Source organism: Bombus flavifrons, chromosome 12 (assembly GCF_040668555.2).
Source record: "Bombus flavifrons isolate JBK064 chromosome 12, iyBomFlav1_principal, whole genome shotgun sequence".
NCBI classification, from domain to species: Eukaryota; Metazoa; Arthropoda; class Insecta; order Hymenoptera; family Apidae; genus Bombus; species Bombus flavifrons.
Genome location: NC_138453.1, coordinates 4,872,988 through 4,897,242, shown reverse-complemented (window position 1 = coordinate 4,897,242; position 24,255 = coordinate 4,872,988). Strand labels below are relative to the sequence as shown.

Sequence of the window (24,255 nt, the reverse complement as noted above, 5' to 3'; positions counted from 1 at the left end):
TCAACGATCGTGGATCTATCAGATTGGTTCGTAGATATCTGAAAAATTCTTTTCTTCTGTACAATTCTTTTGGTGTACAATTTATTTATCGGTGATACTTTTAATGTATAAAATTGATATCCAATTATTATACTTGCTTTCATATTTGTTAACACTATCGTCAGTTATGTATGTTCTAAAGACAAGAATTTGAAACATGTACTGTAGAATTTTTTTTTCTTTTTTGTATTTTATGTGGAATTCCTGACATTTTCCCAATCTTTCTTTTATAATAGATTATTCTTCAATTGCCTTTGGACTTTTATTCGACACGTTCCTCAGCCAAATATGTTCTCTTACAAGTTCAAGATCTAGATGTCTGTATAGCGAATAGGATAATTTTATCTGAATAGGTTAGTTGTTTCTTAAATACACTACTGAACCATCGATTCTACTGCCACATTTAGTATAGTACTGTAAAAAATTACCATATATAGAACTTTGTCGCATATTACATTCCAAGTCACTCGTTTTCTCATATATGTATAAATAAACGTTGTACATAAAAAGAACACATCGATTTTTACATAGAATTAGAGCGAAACTTTATAAAAAGCTCTATAACAGCTTCTCCCTTTACAACTAATTAAATTAAGATCACTTCAAACGACGATTTTATCAAAATATTAAATAGTATAATTAGGTTAAGGATAAGATCTATCTGAAACGGATAAGAGTGAATTAAATACATGTGTCTTTAAGACTCGGCACGAGCTTCGGCAAATTAGAAGAAGTAGGAATTTTTCAGCGACTCTTAGCTGACGTTAGACTTTGCAAATTGTTAGTACAATATTTAAATATTCAATGTGTCGTAGTACAGTCAATTCACGAGCAGAGACGACACTGGTTCTTCTACTTTGTGCATCATGCAACTACGGTTTCATCAAGATAATCAAATGATTCGCGTGGTGAATAAACGAATGCGTATTTGTTGAAATAGGCAAATTCGTCAATGGCCTAAACGCTTACGGTGTTCGTGCAAATATTTATATTCGTTAACATTTTTTTAAAATCGCTCGACCATGAGCCAACTATAGAATTCAGATGTACGAAATGTTCGATCGACGAAGGAATATTGGCGAATCTTTCTTCGATGTCGTTCATTAGATTAATCAATAAATTACTCGAGATTAAATATCAGTACGTGATTGTAAAAATAATTCGTATTCGTTTGTATAACCTACACGACTCAGTGAATAATCCTCGTAAATCTTAGAATCCATAAATCAAGCTGGATCATGTTTACTATTAATTACATGAATAATTTGCAATGTGCTTCTGGTTTCTTTTATTGCATAGAAGCAATTCACGTACAATACTAATTGCACACATCTACCGATCTACGATAATAAATCAAATGCAACTACATCGAGTATTTCTGTCCTTCTATCCTAGTTTTAACTGCGTACGTTTATCGATTTTCAGTTATTATTAGTAAACGAGACCCTGAATTGTGCGTGACGTAAAACAATTTCACCTTGTTCAGAGAAACCTGAGAACCCCACAATAGTGCGAGCTGCTATTAATTGACAAAAGGTAATCAAAAAATAAGACCTCAGGGACAAGCTGAATGCATTTAGTATCAGCTAAAACAGAATATCGAGCTTTCCATTTACATCTTTAATAATTTATGCCATGCTTCTTCGCAGAAATTCTTTAGAAATTATGATTCAGGACTCCCAATGATGTTATGCTAATCGATCGAGTGACATCATTATTCAAATTTTCTGTGATTTACCCTAAAAATAAAAGTATTATCCTTTTTTGTTGAAATCTGAAAATTATAATTCAACACATCCAACGATTCGTTTTAGTAAATAATCGAGGAACGTCATCATTTATATTTCGAGAAATTTGCATTCAAAACTAGTTCCTTCATAGAAATCCTTCCGAAGTTGTGATTCAGAGTACCTAACAATTCGCTAGACTACTCTAGTATATCGAATATTGTAAAAATTTATATTTCCTGTATATTATTCCAAGAACTAAAGCAGTACCATGCTTCTTCATCGACATTCCATGACAATTATCCTTCACGATACTCGGCGATTCGCTATATTATCCATAATTGATCGAGTGATACCATACAAAATTTGCATTTCATGTAATTTAATTCAAAAACGAAGGTAGTTAACATACTTCTTCATTGAAATGGGAAGAATTTTGAAAATTACGATTCACGACATCCAAGTATTCTCTGCATGGATCAACCAAGTGCACCATCATATTTATTTCGTGCACGTATTTACTATATCTAATTTAGAATGATTTGCTTCAAAACGAAATTGGTATACCTTTTTATCAAAATATCTTGGAAATCATAATTCAAGATATAACTAGCTCTATTAGTCGATCGATATACATTTTTCATAATTTATTTCAGAAACAAAAGTAGTATTAAAGTTTTTAAAGAAGTAGTAGTAAAGATTCGCTATACCGCACTATACGTACCACCATTTACATGGCTAGGTAACATGCACTAGAAATGAAAATAGTATACATACTTCTTTGGAGATTACGATTTATCACGTTCAATGATTTGCCAAGTTAGTCATCAGCATTTCACCATCCAGGATAACTTATACACCCTCGATAACTAGGCTGAACCACGTATATATGTACTTGACAACGATACCACAATTTATCGGAACTAGCGCAGATATTTTCATCATCGTTACGTCACTCTTGTAACCTATTATGAAGCAATGAAGAAGGAAAATACCAGTGTATCGACGCGGCATTTCAAAGTGGGCGATAAATGACGCAGGAGACGACGTTTCGCACGTAGCGAACCTTGCCCGCAATTTACTGTCTTGGGAGAATTAATCCGGACCCGATCTATGACCCGATCAATGAATAAAACATTATGAGAGACTAGTCGAATGATGGAAATAATTCGATTAATTTCTTTATATTTTGTCCCGTCAACCAACCCTCTTGTTCGTCGTATTCTCGATGCGTGATATAGCGTAAAACAGCTGAAAGGAGTAAGCCACTCAGATACGTACGTAGTATCGTTTATGTTCCACGACTCATGATATATATCGAAGGTAAACATAATAACATTTGCTCTAGATTTTCCCATTAAAACGAACGAATAGGAATAAGAGGCAAACGAACTCCGTTTGGTTGCGGAATTGAATACTTGGACGAGACTCAAGAAGAATTGATAATATTGATAATATTATATAGAATTGATAATATTCGTACCACAAGGTGGCGGCTGTGATGAATGATTTTGACTCGATTAACTGTCTTCGACTTGGCGACTGTGCTGACTTGACTTCTGACTCCTTCTGTTCCTCCAACTGGTTTTAACTGTCACTGATGAGCTTTGACTGTTATTCAAATATTACTGTAGAACAAATGACGTTCGTCCTCGTGTTATTACGGAGGAAAGCTCAGTGTAAGTATGCCTTTTGAACTAAGCACGCTGATTCGTTGTTCACACTTTTCGTGAGGTTAACGATCCGCGATGCCCATTGGTTATAGCCAACGTTAATGAATGAGGATAGGAGGAAGCCTCCTACCAACGTGACTCATGGATGTCCTTGTTCATGGGAAAAGCCAGATTTTCCCGTCAGATAAATACCCGCTTTTCCAGTTAGATAGCTACCTGCTTTCTCCGTGATTTTTAAGAACGAATAATAAACCCAAGGACTGTCTTAAGGACCGGCCACAAATCAAATATACTTGCAAGAATAAAAATTCCGTTAAAAGGATTCTCTTTGTTGTCGTTCCTTAGGTTTATTAAGGGTCTGTATAATGGTGCGTGGGCCTTTGACGGTTAGACAATGAAGGACGTCGCGCGGACCATCTTGCGCCGCAACACAAGGAAATTCAGAATTTTGTCTCAGAAAAGAAAATTAAAGGGAAACGTTACGGTTTCTGGGGGTTATTTCCTTTTGCTTTTCTCATTTCTCATAGCGTAAAATTTACCGCCATGTTTTATAAAATATAGTATAACGTTTTTGCAAATTTCGTTGATTGTGGAATGGTGCAAGAGGTATTAGTAGAAAATTAATAAAACAGTTTCTGAGGATACTGTTTGCCTCCTTTTCTCTAATCCCTATTACAGCACAGTTCCATGAAATATCACAGAATCCAATACTTTTGTAAATGTTAAAGAGCCAACACTGTTTTACATGAGTAAACATATCGTATTCTCGATCGATTAGTGTTTTAATTTCGTTTAGTTAGAAATTTTTCTTCAGTTTTTACTATTGAAACTATATAGGTACTTCTGACAAAATTAATGTTGCCTTTTACTGAGGTGAATACCGCTTTAATTTTAGCTGTCTATGTAGCGTTAAAAGGCCATTAAATTTTCATACGTAAAAATAGTAGAAGCTCGTAAACCGATATTAAGAGAAAAGCCACATAGAAATCAAAACGGGAGAAAGACAATCGTATATTTCAATTCTGGAGTTGTAAATTGCGACTCATTTACTCCTACAGTAAAATCTCGAATAAAAAGAGAAGATTCTTTGACGCCACTGGTCGTGCGAGGATACATAAATACGTACGCAAACAAATAGATAAATGCGTTCATTAAGATTAGTATACAACCGCGCGATATGTAGAGTTAATTGAACGTGCGGAAGAGGGAACGAAGGGAGAAAAAAGATGGAAACAGCATTTCACTCTTCTTCGTGTTTCGCTATAAATCGACGAAAAATACGAAAGATAAAAGCCGAGAGAAAAGAGGAGAATATTAAATGGGATTGTTTTCGACAACCATGAATTTCTCAAGCTCTAAAAACAACTCCAACAAATAGCGAAACTTTTAACGTACATCCGTGTCATCGAGACTCGCGCATTTTACGAGTTTAACTGTTCTCAGAAACGTCGTGCACGTCACCCCTAGTATTGTATCAAGAAACATCAACTGAAAAACTGTTATAACGCAATAAATCACGCTGAATGTTTATCGCGGAGCTGAGAAATTTCACGGAAAGCCTCGAGAAACGTGGGGGGATTCTGAACTGTTGACCTTCTACTTTTTGATGGTGCGACGTCAACAATCGACTAGAGCGTTCGTTTAGCCTTGTTGCCACGCTGATAACATAGAAAAGCACATCCATGTAAAAAAGAAACCCCAATGCATGCGAATGAATTCACAGGTGGCTAACATATATGTTGGACTGAACATGATCTCATTGTTTGACAAATTTCGGTTTGTTAGGCAAAGCAAAATTGAAACGATGACCGGTTCCTATAGTAGATCTGGCGAATAAATCAGTCTAGACCTCTTCGTTTTTGTTCTTTTTTTTTTTTTTTATAGAAATCCTTTTGGAAATATAAATTCTTTAACGTGTTATATTATTATATTGCATTATATTATATATTTATTTATACATATATGTAAAATAATATGTGATATTAAAAATATTCTTAATCGATTATCGTTACTATTACAATATGGAAATTGTATCTAGCAAGGAAAGTGATTAAATTTTTCTTTATAACATAATTTCCGAAGGAGAAATTAAATTACAAATAGCATATTTAACTTAATAAAAATAGTTATTAAGCCTGACTTCAGGGACATCGTATTACAGTTACAATTTGGGAACTAATAGTAATTTAATTTAAAATTCAAGTGTCTTGGATATAGTTAACACGTAAATCATGTTGTTATTCCGTTTAGCGACGAGAAACATCTCTAGCAATGAAACGTTTTTCATTTACTTTATGAATATTGAGTGACCTCTCTTTATACGTATGTACATCATCTGCAACTTTCATTGAATTTTCTCAAGAACGTAATGCGTTATTCATTGACGTCCCCTCACGTTATTTTGCCAATTATGATTTTTAAATTGAACGAAATCGTTGTATCATTGATGTAAGACATATATTTAGTTAGACAAAATACACGATGCATCTTGTTCTTCAAAGAATATCAGACCGACTCTGTCAATTACGTAAATTGTTCAGGAAACTTAATCAACTTAATTAAGATCGATATATCTATTTAAAATCCCCCCAAAATGGTATAATTCGATAATTTCGTCGGCGTTTTAACGTGTTACACACGCAGTATTTTAACACTTCATAAAAACAAGAACACGAGTACATCTACCCTCTAAACGAATTGTATCCCAGTTTCTTTAAGAAATAGAAAATTGACAAATTCTATTTAAGATTAAAAATCTCTCTTGATAGAATAGAAAAGTGAAATCGTAGAATAAACGTAGAATATAAACAGTAGGATATCTACGTGTTATATTTTCTATCTAGCGCAGCCAGAAGTGCTATCATTCGTATATTGAACTAAAATAATCATTCTTCTGCATTTTATCTGCCCAGCCTACGAATTTTAAATACGTACATATGTACTCCAACGAAAAACAGAAGTTTCGAAAGCTACTGCGGAAACTAATCGCGCGATGACGTCATTCATCAAATACCGTGTATGGAATCAGTTGAACGGTTTGATAAAGAGACGCGAGAGGCCAAGAGAGAGGAAAGTGAAAACAAGACAACCTTCTTATCAATGTTTTTCCTAACGGAAATGCAACGCCTCGCTCGTATTTATTACAACTGATAAACAACGTGAGCAATTAATATACGCGATGACGAAATTATTTTCGTGCATCAACATTCTCGTCACAAATGCGATTCTGATTGTGAGTAGCTGTCGAGCGTTTCTATCGGGGGTAATGTCGAAAGCGTTTTTGGAGAACCGCACCGATCTTTGCTGTTGACGCTCACTGATATTGACATGGACACGATGGCACGATAATGGCAATCTCTTCCATGAAAACAAGCGTCTGTCGATTCAATTGCTAATCCTATTACCGAGTCATCGATGCGAGTTGGCATGCGTCACGGTTAGTGATTGCGCATTACTCGCATGATGAACTATGGAAATCATAGAATGGCCTTTCCAGATGGATCGTTGTCGTTCGTCGGAATCTACTTGAAATATTTTACCAGCTTCGGGACTCAAGCTACGCAAATTTCTATCTCTGCGTATAGTCAAGTATAATAAATAATAATTAATTAGCGAACAGATAGACGGATGACTGCTCTCGTCGTCGAGGGAGGCCGTTAGCGAGAAGTAGTTTCTCACCCCGGGAAAACCCCTCGAGGGCCTGCTGCAAATTTAACGATGAATGATACGGTATTGGGATCACCGAATCCGCAACACATGGCCCCTTTTAGTACGTTTATTACCTTTTAGTAATAAACACATTGAGGTCCTTCCAGCGACAGGTCAAATTTCTCTTACATACGGATAAATGCTTCTTAAAAAAGAAAAAAGTTAGAGATTCAATGACAAAATCTCATAGAACATAACAGATGGCATAAGTGACAAAGCAGATGTGAAAGGAGAATAGTTACGAAATATCAACAAAGCGACATCATATATTGTACGTATCTTATTATCATATAAGAAGAAAGCTTTCCTCGAGCACTATTTAATTTACGTAATTTTGCAATGATTAATCAGACAATAAATTAACCAACGAATACATGAATATATATTAAGAAGAATCAATTCTTTACTGTCAAGTGGATTTTTTTCAAGTAACAATTAAATACAATCAAGATCGAAAACCGTATGACGATCAATAGGATCGAACAGTAACAAGCGTTTTATAATCTACTTATGATCAATGAACGAAGGGAAGTCAACGAACCGGATACAGTTTACCATTATCGAGCAACAATACCTCATAAGATCAAACTCATGTACGCTGTTAAAATTCGTCGCAATGACACGTAATTATTCCTAAATGCATAATACTTGCACATGTGCGTATTTTCGTGTTATATAGATAAACATTTAATCATATCCATGAAAGTACGCACGAAACAGCTCCACCGTCGTTGTTACTTGCCGTTGATTGACGTCATAATGACACTTGTTTGCTTTAACAGCCCGGTATAAGTACGTGTATGTGTACGCTAATCGATAACGATAAATAGCGGCACGGGCTGCCTGAAAATAGTCCCGGCGATTTCTCAATGAAGAGAGGCAATGGGCACATGTTTGATCGATGATCGACCACACGTATGTACATAATGTAGGAACCATAATTGGGAGAGGAACCAGATAAGTATTTCTCAGACCATCTGTCAAATGCGCGATGTGTTGCCTTTGTTGGTGCGTCTGTAATCGACAGCGAATTTTATATTATACTTCTTCAAAATTTTTGTGAACTTCGGACCATATTTTTACAAGCTTCTTGCGAATTTTTAAACTATACTTTTACGACTATCTCTGCGAGTTTCATATTACGTAATTTTTAGAAAATTTTGGTATTTTAATTTCCGACGAGAATAAGAAATAATTTGCTTGCGCAGTTGCGAGAATTACATATTGTTACTCTATTGCTTGAAGAGATACATAGTTACGCTGTTCTCAAGAGATAAATTGTAATCCTAATCATATCACGGAGAGAAGCCGATTTAACAAAACAACGTAACTTCAATGAAAATTATCGTACAGCAAAGAGGAAAGATAGACGACGATCCGATATTTTATTTACTTATTTCCACAGCTGTTTAGAAAGATATTATTACATGTTATCATAACAACTATACGTCCTAAAAAAGATAGTTCGCTGAACGAATTGTGATATTCATTACGTACGTACTTTTAAAATATTTAAGCAAAGAGAAATGTTGTTTAACGACAAGTTCCATCTCTCCTATGATTATCCTACTTACATAGATACTTCATAAATCCATTACGTTTCTATCACTAAACTTGCGTTCTGTCAATTACAACTGACCCGATTTACGTCAATCGATTCGACCCAGAACCCGATGCCGGTACCAGTAAATACACGCGCGCACAAATTTGCTTAGTCAGTTTTCGACTAAACGACACGAGAACACTGTCAATAATCCCGGCATTTCTCGCGATCACGCGCTACCAGCTCTCCTATCCTCTCTACGCGAGAACGCGACGTCGAATGGCCAAGGTTAAGACCGATAAATCGATTCGACTCCGACAGGCGACACAAAGTCAAGTAAACGGCCGGCTTTTTATTCACAGACGGTGATAATGACGAAGGTCTGTTACTGAAATCACCTGGGAGGTGAAGCACCAATTTGGATTGCAAAAATCACAGTGCAATTCGTTGATTTAGAAACGGAGGTGGAGGGGGCGAGAGACAGTTTATTATTATTTAATACAGAGTTTAATTCATGGGGTTATTGTTTTAGTATTGGAACTAGGAGAACGATCAAAATGGTCAATTTGTAACTTTTCTATAGAAATTTTAGAGATTTACAACGAGGAGTATCTTGTTTAATAAAGTTTGAGTTTAGTTAAAGTATACAGTTTAATAAAATTATTATTTAATATTAGAACTAGCAAGGGTTTTCTATGATATTTTGTAAAGTATAGATAAAGATGCAAACACTACCTATATACATGCGTATGTAGATAAAAATTTTAAAAGTACTTTAACGTTTCTTTTTCGAATGTAATAAATAAAAACTCAATTTATGCGAAAATATTCACATTCAACTTCTGTTTCTCATTGATTTTCTAGGATATTTGTTGCCTGAATTTTGCATATTCTCATCTTTCTCGTATTTCATGTTCCAATTCTAATCGCAAAAATATGAAAAATTTGAAATAATACTAGGTTCTTACCGAAAATGAAAAGCGAATATTTATATTTTTATGATAACGATGCCTTAACATAACTAATGTTCGATTTAATTGCCTGATAGTATATATCCATTTCAGCGATAGTAACCAGGAATATCGTGCACATATTTAACGTGTGTTCCTTAAAAAATTGACAGCCAGTGTTTACAACTTGTTTATAGCTTTTATAATTCATATTGTGGCACTGAACATTCGATATTATGCCAATTGGCAATGCCAATTATTTCAAACTTCTTACATTCTCATATGTTTAATATCTTTTTAATATTCAACGAAATACTGTTGTTATTTAAAAGCAACAGTTCAGGCTAAAAAAGAGTTAATTTCCGTGAATGTGAAAAGATTTAAAAAACCACTTATACATATTATATTATATATATTTCATTTACTAGATTTGATTTAGTAAATTCTAGTAGATACAGAGTTGCTCGTGTACTCGTTGACCAATTAACCTTGCCCTCTTCCGTGAATCTGAAAAGACCGTGCGAGTAATGGGGTCACTCGAAAATCTTGGCCGATGATCGTGAAAAACAGTCGAAGGCCTGTTCGTCTGTCTCGACATATTCTCTCGAATAGCAATCAACGTTTTGGCTCTAGAGAAGATCGACGTAATCGTCTCTCAACTGTTTTTACGCCACAAAGCAGATAAACAAGTTTTTGTGGGTGCATTCAAAATCGTACGATATTTAAACATAAATTAACACCTTTTTGCCGTTGACCACCGGTGTTTGCGAGAGACGTGATTTTGATAACCATGAAAGTTCACGTTCTGGAATTGTCGACGTTCGACCGCGAAATTTTTCGGCAAAAAATATATCAACATACAACACAAAGAAAAACTAGGAGAATTCTTGCCAAGTTGTACATTAATATGTATTTATTTTTTGCGGAAGGAACAAAAACAAATACCTAAAGATGTGATGCGTGGTTGTTAAGACCTGAGAATTTCAAAGTATGTATTTTTCCTAATAAGTCAATATTCGTTATTTTGTTTGTTGAAACTGTTAAAGTCATTTCATGAATTTCGTGGTCGATAAACTTTAGTAATCTGAATCTTTGAATTTGGTAATTAAATTATTGGAAACTGTTGTTGATACGGTGGATTCAGACATTTGAATTACAATCCGCTGAACTGGAAGACTTAAATTTAAAAATATTAAGTAAATTAGATATCAATATAATTTAAATATAAATAATTAGATATTAACTAAATTGAAAAATCTTCCATTCGAACAAGTTATAATTAAAATTCTTGAGTCCAGGGTAACAGTAATTCCTTATAATAACATTTTGCACCGAAAGAAACCGGCTTTCCAAATTATTCGTGACTAAAGAAACAATATCGTTTCAGACGTGTCTCTTTTTGTCCCAAGTGTTCTCAGACGTCTGAAACGTGCACACGCCTGTTGTATCCACAGATAAGTGTTCGCAGGGGAACACGTTGCGTTTCGATTTATTGATCTGGGCCAGCGGCGCGAACAGATAACGCGAATAAAGATGAGATAAAATTGATGTTTTTGCACTATTACTAGCGTCTTTATCTCATTTTTCGGTAAATCATTAGTATACGTTTATTAACCTTTTTATTATTAACCCCCTTTCGCCATGTGTTCTTTTACCTCTGACGCACCAACGCTAGAAGGCAGTGAGCGTTTACGAATGCGATTTGCAATACGACAAACATTTCGGAATGTTGAATCAAAGTACGTAAATGAATCGCGGATATTTATGCAAATTCTGATGCTTCTGAATATAAATAAGGAAATGAAATTCAGTTGTCTCATTCATTATATTATCCCACCTTGGATATTTCTACATTTTTGCAACTTTAAATTTTCTATAAATGCATAAACGACTTTTTAACGAATCGAGAATTTTATCGTATCCAACAAGCATTGAAACGCATTAGTCCGAACTTGCTCGCGTTCGATATTTAGTCTGCGCTATCAGATTTCATTCCTTCTTTGTGAACCGACAGCGAAGTTATTTAGGTATTCAATGTTGAAATTCTACTTTTACGAGTCCTTCTGATTTTCTATTTCAGAAAAAGTGTAGAAGTGTCGAAGATCTTACTGGAAAACTTTGCGCTTCTTCTTAATAGATTAGAGAATTTGTGTGTGCATATACTTAATTTGAAACATTCTTTCTAGTATTTATAAGACAGTAAACGATTCTGTAACTTAAACTGCAATGCATCGTAGAATATACGAGGAGGATACGTTCGAATGGAATTTCGACACAAAAGGAAACAGCAATTGACTTAATATGTTATTGCATTCCACCGTACGAAACTCTTTAGCAACATGTCGACGAAAAGGGAGGCACAAGAATTCAAAACAATAATAAATTCCGATCACGTTACTTCTTTCAACATATTAAGTCTCGAAGACTGGGAAGAATCAGAAACTTTCATGTATCCTATGTTCAGAAATCAAATGAAGACTATTCGATCAATGAACAGCTTTAGTCGAAAATTTCCACAAATCGCAGATACAAAATTTGATCATTAATCATCAGGTAGAAAAATTTGTAATAGAGGCAACTATATCTTTTTTAAATAAATTACCAATTTATTTACACCTTTATGAAACATTTCTCTAAAAATGTTCGATACTGAGAACCAGGCTATATATACGCTGGAGGAATATTTTGATAACAAGGATGAAAAATTCAACAGGGACGGAATAAACGAATTGTGAAACATGCAAAACACAATTATAAGTAACAACGAATATTACGTTATTAAAGAGAATAATTAATAAAAATTCTTCTTTCTTCCTTTCAAAGAAAATATCTCAAATCATTCGCGTTTCATGTACGCTAACGTTGCAAAGAAATTATTTCTATTTTTGATCTATCGGATCGATAACGAACATGTCGCGCAGGAAAACGGACTTGAAAAAATTTCTTATTAATTAATCAGCACATTTGTCAACTGTAATCACGACCCTCGGGCGAAAAGAATTGTCGCGCATGCATTAATCAAGGCCCTCTGAATAACTGCAACTGATTCCAAGGAATTGCAGCGGCGAGTATAACTCTCTGTTGTAAACAAGTTTTATATTCATACCAGCATCACATGGTTCTATACTCTATACTAACGTACTATATTCATCGTGGTGTATGTCGCTTAATTTCCTACGTTCTACACAATTGCCAGGAAACTGATAAATAAATACGTTCGTTTCTATTGTAACAACAGGTCTTTCAATTGTGAATCGTTGAAATTTCTGAATGTTTAAGGAAGGATGCGTCATCGTTTACACACCATAGGTGTTACGGTGATGCGTAGTAGAGATATTTTCGGTAGTTTACGAAAAATATCCTTGAATCCGGCCAACTCACCCAGCCGCTAATTTCAAACGTGTAAATATAATTAGAAATACTACTGCGAAGTGGTGGCTTCGATCCGACTTAGAAGACATTGACTATTCGTTTCTGCTGGTAAAAATGTTAGGATAATACGATACTTGGGTATTACCAGTGAAAAAGTTACAGTTTCTCTCGTTCGAGGGTAATGGTTAAGTGACTTGCGAAATTTCAAAGGTGGAGTACAATCGAGTTTGAAACCGGTAATCATTGGTACTTCGTTGGTTTTTATGAGCATTCGATGAAAATATTGTCCAATTATTTATCAAAGACGATGTTTCTAGAGAAAGTTTTAAAAAATAGGTGAACGAAAGGTAATAGTTTCTCTTTGGAAGTCTTCTTTCAGAACATCGAAAATGTACTGAACGAATAGCGAGGTTTCGAAAGTGTCCTAGAATTTACTACTTTATTACTGTCCTGGAATTGTAGTTTAAAATTGTTAATCACTGGTATTTTGTTAATTTACTGAAATTAATTAATCGGTAAACATGTTAAATTGTGCATCGGAAGATAAGAAGGATAATATGGTATCTACATGTTATTTTAGAGACAGATAGGCAAAATTTCAAAACTCATTCTATTCGACATACAATTAGAAAGAAATATATGGAAATATGTATATTCAAGATTATTAACAACTATTTATGACAGGATCTAGTAAAAATACTTTAATTAAAAATACTTGTTTACGATGGTTTTACAGCTGATTATCATAAAACAGCTGTTTATTTGTATCAGAAAGATAGGAATAGCGATATTTATAACTACAAACTTCGTAAACATTCTCGTTAAATTCTTCTACAAACCAAGAATATTTAGTTAGTTTCAAAAAGAATCACTTCCAATTGCATCTTTAAACAATTCTCCATTCTTACAAATACAAATACAAATTATATACAATACTACAAATACATAATATACAATAATACAAATACATAATACAAATTATAGATCATAGGTAATCCAGATTTCTGTTGTTCAAATAATTCTATAGACATTCATTTTATTAGTTACATATGAGAATTTATTAGTATCGATAACTTTTAAACTGTACCTACAGTGTTCTTAAATTAAAGGTATTGTCACACGCACCAGCTTTCCTCTAAACTCCTGAATTATGCAAAACGTTCCTAGAAGGCGTTTCAACTGCTACGACTCCGCTCCAAAAACTTTCTGATTTTTCGAATAAACCTATTATTTCTTCCTACCCAACTCCATTTTATTCCATCCATTCGAATTCCCTTGGAAAACAACTGAAGTGACAAAAAAAAAAAAAAAAAAATAGTTGGAAAGAGCGCGTGCATAGTTGAGGATTGATGACCACGTATACACGCGTGCCAGGCGAGCTGACCGATCGTCAGGGTGTCAAGGCTAAGTACGGACAATGCAGTTCTTGCAGAGCAGGTGGACGGAGGTCATTAACCTAGTTTGTGCATACGTGTACAAGGCCTCCGCTCGCGCGCGGCGTGTATCAGCTCGCGCAAGAGGAAAGACGACGCTTTCGATCGACGAATGACAAACCGGTGAGGTAAACGTCCGTTGTGACGCTAACGTGCTCGATTATGAGCATGTGCAGTTGTGCACTCTTGAAACAGCGTGCGTGACGCAACCCACGAGAGAAATATTTGGCACGCGATGCGGAAATCTCGGCACGTGGCACAGCCACGGAGGGATAAATAGATGAAGAAGATACGCAGCACGACGACAGCCCTCCTGCTACGGCAATGTACGTACAGACGAGCATTTGCGTCGAAATTGAACGAAGGACGCGAACCATTGCTACTCGTTTGTAATTTAGGTCAAAAGAGAAATTTTTGGCAATTATTTAGAACAAACACTTCACTGATTTTGATAAGCTCGAAATATGTTATCAAGGTTAACGTACTGAATAATTTTTCTCTGTACATATAACTGCTACTCGGTCTTAGTTTTCGAATTGCACTCAAAAGTGTGATTCATAAAAAATGGAGTTGAATTTTTCAGAGGTTCGGTTGAAGGACACTTAACAAAAATGACCTTTGTCCATGTTTATCTTTTTGCAATAAAGCAATGAAATACCGTGGCATGTTTTATCTTCGGTTAACATATTTCAACTTCATTTAGCAAAATATTCAACGTATTATTGTAATTGCACAATCGTTGTAAGTATATCTGTAATTATGTCACGGAAATTATGAAGTTATGAACTTAATGATAAAGGCTGTTTTTATAGAACCGATTAATTTTCATTCGACAGTAAATCAAAACGTAGATCAGTTTTTGTAACATCGATCCCATTATACCGTAAAGTTCATTTCTGATTAATTTGACAAGGGTCGAGAGTTTGATACGAGTCCTTCGATCGACTGGCAATTCAATGAATAAAACTCCAGAAATTGAAAAGCAGAGGAAAGTGATGATATAAGTGAGAAACAATATTTATTTCTTTCTATTTATTTCAGAATTTACAATTAGTTTCCAAGAACGAACAAGTTGAACGTTAATTATGTACACTGATAATGATATTAAGAAATTTACAAAAAGTGGAGGTGATTAGTTTTTGCCAGTATTGCAGCTAGCTGCGACATTCATTAGGATATCATCCGACCTTTGACTATAACCTCGTAATTATAAAAGTAGATGGTGAAATGCCAGAATGTTTTCCAAAAGGACACCGATTGTATCCGGAAGCCTTGGCTTTTATAACTGTGTCAAATTCCTGCCCTTGATAAGCATCTCTTAGCGAAGTGGAAAAATAAATACGTTCAAGGAAAACATATCTGTCTGGAGACTACTCGTTCTGCCTCTGTATATCGAATTCCTACGAACTTATCAAGTTTATATCGATAATGACGTATCTAGATCCTGAACAATAAACTTTATTAGAGCTATTTACGCGTAGTACAGTGCTTTTGTACTCAACTTCAGTCAAGAAAAGTACAAATTACTCAATTCTTGATACTCATGAAATGTATCGTACAAGTATGGGAAAAAGCGTAATTAGATTCTGAACAAATTGCATGAAAAACAATGAATCGTAAGATTTCTATTTTGTTCGTCTATTCTTACAGTATACTAGAATCATTGGGAAAGAATGCAATTAAATGTTTAACAAAATTCGAGACTGTTACATTTGTATTCCGAGGAAGACGATAAATTAGAAAATTTCTATTTCATCTCGAGGAAAACAACGAATTGCAAAATCTGTAACATATTTATCCAATTAAACTGTATATTAGAATCGTTATAAATGCAACGCAATAAAGTATTGAACAGATTGCAAGATTGTTCCGAGAAAAGTGGCAAGTTTCAAGATCTCTAGTTTGTCCTAAGAAAAACAACGAATTATAAATTCTTTAATGTGTTTATCTACTTAAATTCTAGATTAGAATCTTCGTAACAAAGGCACAATTTAATTTTAAACACGTTGCAAGATTATTCTGAGAAATTTCTACTTTTATCTGCAGAAAAAAAGAACAAATTATATGATGTTTACCGTGGAACTTCAAGATTCCTATTCAAGATTCTAAGAAAAACGACAGATTTCAAGTACTTCGTTGATCCTCGCCGAATCTAAACTAGAGTCGCCACAAAAGAAACAAAACCGAACTATGAAAACAAATTTCAATATCTTTATCTTTTACCGAGGAAAATAATCGAAATCTCCACTTTGTTCTACGACAAATAACAAATTGCACGACCTTTACTTTATTCACAAGAATTTCAAGATTCCTATTTGATTCTGCGAAAAACAATAACGGTCTAAGATTTCTACATAACGAGATCTCCACAAACTGACAAGTATAATAATACTCGATATTTTAGAAATACGTGAATCTGAGAAATCTTTTCAAGACAAAGATCCATCTCTCCCAAACTTAGCCTACTTACATAAATACCCCATATGTCCTTTATGTTCCTGCCATTAAATTTGCATTTTATTATTGAACTTCTTGACATACACTGATCCAAACTAGATTCGTCGTGGTTTATATACATCAGACACCCTTGTTCAGTCGTCACCAGACGAAGAATCGTTCCGTAAGGTTCCTTGGTAATCAACCGCAAAACCAATCGTCAAGCGACACGATAATTGCGGTTGTCTCGGTGTCAATTTAACGATCATCGGCGTGATCACGTTAGTGAATACTCTAACCAATCTCCGCAACAACTATAGTAACGATACGTGGCTATAAAAAGTACGCTTCTTCAGCATCGTAATCAGCCAAGGGAAACGTGCGCGTCGTCCCTGACACGCGTCTCATGTACGCCTTCGACCATCCACAATCAAACCGTTTTACGTATACATACTGTGTATTTATACATATATATGTATGTATGTACATACGTTACACACGTATATGTAAATCGGATCTATGACCTGCAACTCGGACAGTTGCACCATCGAAGCGCAGCTTGCGCTTTCGTCGTTTCTAAACGACGTGAGCATCAGTTAATATACGTCACGACGTCATCTTCATCGGTCACGATGTTTGTGTCGGAGTTTAGGGGTTAAAAGAAATCACTTACGATCGCCACACTTTTATATGATGCAAACTACCAACCGTTTTTTGCAAGACTCGTGGTCTAGTCGTGCTATAATCTAATCTACTGTTTTGGTACATTTTTTTATATTAATTTCTCAACTGTTATGGACGTTATTATGAGTGACGGTGTATTGAAGCTTTATAAATTTGTTTTCATCGAGGTAAATACCTCTTCGTGTGAATGCGCAATATGAAACATCGAACAAATTCTAGAAGCACCCGCTGCGCCATTGGTTATATTAATTGGTATTACATACACATGAGAGGTCAGTGATCTTGTATTCGTTAATTCTGTAATTATAATACGCTTTTATAGGAAGACTACGCGTATTTCGAAAGGTCAGATATATCTGTACTACGTATACGTCCAACATATTTGGATCGGCGCAATTTATGTCTTATTGAAATAACATAATTTTGGACGTGTTAGTGATACAGGTACCATTCATCCGCATGCAATGATTCAGAAATACGTTGCACTGCGCGAATGATGTGATGAAACATTTAACTTTTCTATTATGTATATGTTAGCAAGTGAGTTACAAATTCTATACACAAATGTCTTTAATAAAAAAAATTACAACATTAAGACAGAAATTTGAAGATTTGTTTTTACACGATTTACGACCACGTATAACATGATAAATCACAGTTTCCATGTTTTATAGTAGAGGTGTTTCTAGATTCAATATATTGTCCATCAATTCCATGCAAAAACTATTATATTAAATACGTGTTTTTATCACCGTTCTGAAAATTTAAAGAACATTAATAACATTAGCTATGCAGTTCGCTGTTAATTAAGTTAAGTAAAACGTGACAATTAAATTAATGACATTCGTTTCTTACAAAACATTTTTAATTTACCACTTATTTCGAAGATAATTACTCTCTCGTTTAACTATTTCATATTAAAATTCTTTTTTTTAGTCAGCAAATGATATAAAAGCCAGAAGGTCGATAAAAATGAGTTCATCGTATCTTCTCTGTATAGATTTCAATATCGAACTATTTCTTTGTAATTTCGTAAAACTATGAGCTACAAAGGTGGTCGAATGTCGAAAAGAGATAACGTGATTTGGACCTACAGATAACAAGAAACTGTGTTTGACGATGACGCGCCTCTTTCCACTAGTTTCGTCAGCCACCGTGATCCACTCTCTATCAAGAGCAATTCGTTCGTGTCTCAGTTGCCTATTTCACGCGTTCTTTTATAGCTCTATCAGATTGTTTACACATGTAATAAAAACTTTTAGCTTTGACATATCGATCGCTGGAAGTAGTTTTCTTGGAAACGCTCTGAAAAAAGTGACTTGCACTTTTCCTTACCGCTCTCTTTGCTAATCCAGATAAAAAGCACGCATACTGGCAATGTTCTATTTATCTATGCACGCCAACTAGCAAACCATAACAGCCACTTCATAAATTTTCCGACTATCATTGCTCAACCATTACGAGGAATTAACGTAGTCTCGATCGCGGTTCGAAACGCGTTGCCTCTATATTTCAATGGCTTCGAAAACGTTTTCGGATCAGTGAAAGCGTGGAATAAATTCGCCGCTTACGTAATCAGTTACGCGTTCCACAATGGAACGTCATCTATTTTTTTGCGACTCTTCGCAAATCCGATGCGAGGTTGTTCCAATCCATCTTCTGCAGATTTGTTAATTTTTATCAACATACATAGGTATTTAATTTAATTTGTATTTAGTTTCTCGGTTAATCCTAACAGAGAATTTATCGCTTTACAATGGAATTCGAGGAGTTAAAAATTCACAGATAGCAGAAAGGGACTATTATTATATGAACTATTTGTCACGCGACTCTCGTTCAAATAAATAGATTTCTTATCATACTACAAATTATACTTTCATATTTTATATTTTCGATTCTCACAATGTAGGATTCTTCGCTAAGACTCTCTCGATCAAAATCTACTTTATCGTAATCGATATAGCTGGTTCCGAATCCAACTAAATGCGTATTCCAATAAATAGATGTTATTTCAATATGTATCACAGTTCGCTGTTCATCTTTTCTCTAGAATTCTGTGGTTTCGGGGAAATCTATCCAAGTCAATACATATTGCACAATATCATTCCAGAAAATGAGATTCCACTGGAATGCATAAAACAAGAAAATTCCTCTTCGTGAACCACCTACGGTACCAATTCATCGTTTCTCAGAAAACATATCCATTTAGAATTCGATCGTAAGACGTACATTGCCTTGGCGCCTCTAAGCAATCACGTAAAACATTCTCGATTCACATCCGGTCACGGAAGCTGTCGCTCTTTCTTTGTCGCTCTTCCTTGGCTGGGAACAGCATCCACGTCAAAAAATAGCATCGTCATAGTTAGCGTCATCGTCATCGGCTGGTGAGTCACTGAACGTCGCGAAAGAGGGCACAGTGGATAACTCGTTCGAGAAAGTCGTCATCTCGAGTCGCTTACAAAAATAGCAACGAACCTCCTACACTGAGCGAAACCAAGTCGAACGTAATAACCGATCTATCGACATAGAACTGGGATGATTTTTATATAGACCTGGATGATGGACCTACAGCATCTAAACAGGCGGCAATTGGCGTGATATTCGAATCTCTTGCACATGGAAAGATTCGTTGCCACATGAATCGCGCAACAAACGAGATAACAGATGACAAGGCGGTCGTGGATCGAGGAATCTATGTAAATGCACGTAGAAACAAGGAGCTCCCTGGAAAATCCAATTGTGACGTAACAGCCATTCGATCGATGGAACATGGCGATAAATAAAGCAACCGGTTTCCTACTGGGGCGGAATTTTCACGAAGCAATTAGACCTCTAAAAAGGAGAAGACACTTCAGTTTTGTCTTTTTCAGATAGCGCAGATTCCACGTACTCGATTTTATATTCGTGGTGTGATACTACGAAGACCATGACTTCTTGCACTTGGAAAACTATAAGTTTCTTACAGAAATAAATATTTGGAATTTCGTAGAAAGCTTTCATGAATAATATATCATGTGCCTTGTAAATATTTTCATATTATAACTTTTTATTACATATATCTTTATCGTAGCTTATTGATAAAGCTTTAAATGACTTATGTTCATATAATATTCTTTGCTTGATTATACCCATAAGATACAAAGTTCAACTGTGAAACTTTGAGACAGCTTGTACAAGTGAAACAGTTGCTTGTTTATTATTCAGGGAGAAATGTCATTTTGGTCGTCGTAATATTGTATATAGTTCCCCTGAAATCGCTAGTCGATGTAAATTCGTTTTCGTGAAACGGATTTTAAAAGGAAAAGAACGTGGAAATCCCCCTTTCCTCGATAGAGTTAAGAATATCTCATTTTTCTGAAAACTAGGTGCCTATAGGAAAATTTATGATTTTCACGATCAAGAGTATTAGTTGTAGGATAAACATAAACTATGTTCTTTTGAAAAATGATTCATCAAAGATCCAAGAACAGGCTGATATCGTAATCAGTACCCCGTGTTGCAACACCTCTCGGCAACATGAAAACACGCTGATACTACGCCCAGCAAAACTACATTGTACAACATAGTTACTAAAGATTATTATCAAAACAAAACACTCGAACATGATTCCATAAGGATTTACGTCGATGATTCGAAAGGATTTTCATTTGTTTCGATTGTGCAATAATAAAATCGATGTTTGATAGGAAAATTATCCAAAACATGGTAAAATACAAGGATCACGTTTCACGACAGTACGAAGCACGCTCGTGACACGACTCTTACAATCGCGTTTGTAAATATTACGAAGTTTGTTACATAACTCGAGTGAAATATCGTTAGAACAAATCTTACCTAACCAGTTTCCGCGATATTGGGTTAACTGGTCGAATGAACGAGAAACAATAACTAGCAAACTTTTCCCATGATCCACGAGTAGTGAAAATGATTTTTCAGTGATAAAGATTTTAATAGGATAATTGACGATAGTTTCGAGAGTCGAAACAAGTAATTTACACCATTTTGGATTAATTTTTATCAGTACGATAATTATTATTACACATATATTATAACGAAAACGACAAGTTCAGTGATTCTTCATAGTGATAGATTTAGGTGGCGCATTTTTACGATTTGAACAATTTTGTATATATATATAGATAAAGATTTGTTTTGCTTCACATTAATTGTTTTATCTGACTCGTAATTTAAATAATTCTCTTGTAGCATGGGGCTTTTATTACCATACTTGTTATACAAGAAAATTTATTAGTAGGTATTCATAATTTGCAAGTTTCGTTAACAATTGTTAATTAACGAGACACTAGTATATAATAAATAAGACGACGCACAGTAGACATCTGATAAGACATCTGATCGTGATTCTATGGGTTTAAAACTCTGATAAAATATTGAGTCCTATGTTGGAGATAAACTGTGCCTGTTCAACGCTAGTACGTTAGAAATAAACAAATCAACAAATAGGTGAATAGCAGAATCAAGAGGGCACGGAAATAAACAATCAGATTAAGAGATCTCTAATCTCTCGCAGATAGAACAGTATTCGTTTAACATTGTTGCTGTTCTTATGCTTTTAAAACTTGTGTTATGATTTAAACATTTTTTCGATAGAACATAGATAGTAATCGAGAAAATATGTCTTATGAAATAATTCGTCGCCAGAGGTCCTTCTAATAAGGCAAGTGACAAAACGAATCACAACGCTGTATTAATATCAAAATCATCATGACAACTATAAGCTGCAACTTTTCTATGCATCAAAGATTCACAAATATGGTATGTGATACAGATTACATTTAATTGCTTCGTTTGCTAATAACATTAAAAATTGTAACTAAGGAAGAAAATCCTCCGACACAGTAAGAATTGAGCCCATCCTAAAATTTCATTACTTATTAGAAAATACAACTTTTAAAATTTGACGAATTATAACTTTTGCCATCCTGCATAGGAAATATTAATAAGTATATATTTTCTTATTTGCACGTAGTATAGATGCAAAATTAATCGTTACATAATAATTATAAGTCTTACACGTGGTATAGGTTATGTTATTAAAACATTGCTTTAAATTATATTACGATAGGTGTAAAACATATTCGAATAGTACGTGCAAATGTATACGTTTTTATAGATAAGTGTCTGTTGATGACAAAATAATATTACTAGATTGAACTTGAACTTGATGGATTTAGGAACCGTACGGTAGACGTACTAATTGGACTTGCACGTTCTTCCTTCGACTTTTGACCCGCTAGAATCGCGGGGACACGGCGAACTATGTGTCTGCCTGCCACGAGTAAACAAGTTTTTTTGCAAATCATTCACCGCACTGTTGCAAAAGTTTTCTCGCATCTAATAGAACACCGTGACAATGACTATCGTAGGCAAGGTCGGCCGATTCTAGCCGGAGAGACGGCCAAGAAATGTAGGAAAGAGAGAGGGGACATAGTCGTGGCAAGGCCATAATAGAAGGCAAGAAAAAGTAAGTGATTTTCAGACGAAGAGAGTACTGAATTTTATTCACAACACGGCGAGACCGCATTCCCCGCCAGGAAATCGTGAACCAACGATTCGAATCCGGATTATTTTTACGGTTAGTCGTGGTCAGCGAACGCCATGTGAAAGTGTAACCGTGAAACGATCTTCCACGCTCTACGCCATAGTTCTTTCCTCTTTTCTCCTTCCTCTTCGGTTAGTTGGTTATTTGACATTCCAAAGTTCTCACGTTCTTTTTCCTTGTTCTTTTTCCACGCATGGTTTCGTGAGAAACGGAAACTTCATTGTGTTTTTCTCATAGACGATATGAATTTAGATGAGAATTCGGCTTAAGCTTTGTTCAGATTATTTAATTTGCTTGTACTCGAGTATTTCAATTTCAAATTTAACTTTATCGAATTCAAGTGTATGCAAAATCACATCGAAGATAAGTGCGTGAAATTTTATATTTATTAGTCCACGGATTTTTATGCATTTATGGAAAATTTAAAGATAGGAAAATGTGTAAAATATCTAAACTAAAATACCTCTTATAATGTTTAGTAAGTAAACAAATGTTCTATCTTCCATTTACTGTACTATCTTCATAAAAATATGGATTTGCAAAAGTATTAGCAACTTAATTATTACGTTAAATAGAAACCTAGCAAAATATTGTGTGAGGAATAATTGATAATTTAGAGCAATCAACAAATAAAGAACTGGAGATAACGTTACGTTGCTTATCAATCATTGTCTCTTTCAATTTAAGAAATAATTGAAAGCTCAATTTTGTTTGCTACTTGAAAACATATTTCAAGTACAACAACAGATTCATATAAGCAAAGTATTTAAAATTGCTCGTTGTTGAGTGACGTGACTCATAAAGACTTCACGTCGGAATTTGTAATAATTAAGAGCGGTGAATAGTATCAAGTTCACGTTGGTAAGAAAAAGTTCCAAATTAATTGGATTCAGCTAACGTAACTAATCTGAACGAAGCTGGAGTTCTATCGAATGTATGTACAGGTAGGGCAACGAGAAAAGGAAGGAGCGGTTGGGAACGTTGATATATTCCGTGAATACTACGCGTAACGGCTATCGAACGAAAATATTTGCTCTCGAGATACAGACGACACACAGACTAACTTGGAAAACATTTTTGTCTGAACCATGGAACAAATAAGCCGCCATGCATTATTAATCGGCGTT

At 34.8% G+C, this 24,255-nt stretch overlaps 2 protein-coding genes across 2 annotated transcripts in view; one reads left to right on the top strand and one right to left on the bottom strand.

Annotated features, from left to right (window-relative positions):
* LOC138185470 (uncharacterized) overlaps window positions 1–17,091 on the bottom strand; it is a 31,028-nt gene extending 13,937 nt beyond the window's left edge. The window contains exon 1 of the mRNA XM_069124448.1: window positions 16,916–17,091. Coding sequence (XP_068980549.1) covers window positions 16,916–17,023 — 108 coding nt within the window. The 5' untranslated portion in view covers window positions 17,024–17,091. The remainder of the gene's footprint in view (window positions 1–16,915) is intronic.
* Window positions 17,092–22,260: 5,169 nt separating this feature from the next.
* Window positions 22,261–24,255, top strand: part of SMC5 (structural maintenance of chromosomes 5) — a 30,382-nt gene continuing 28,387 nt past the window's right edge. Inside the window, exon 1 of the mRNA XM_069124453.1 lies at window positions 22,261–22,341. The gene's annotated coding sequence lies outside the window, so the exon portion shown is untranslated. The remainder of the gene's footprint in view (window positions 22,342–24,255) is intronic.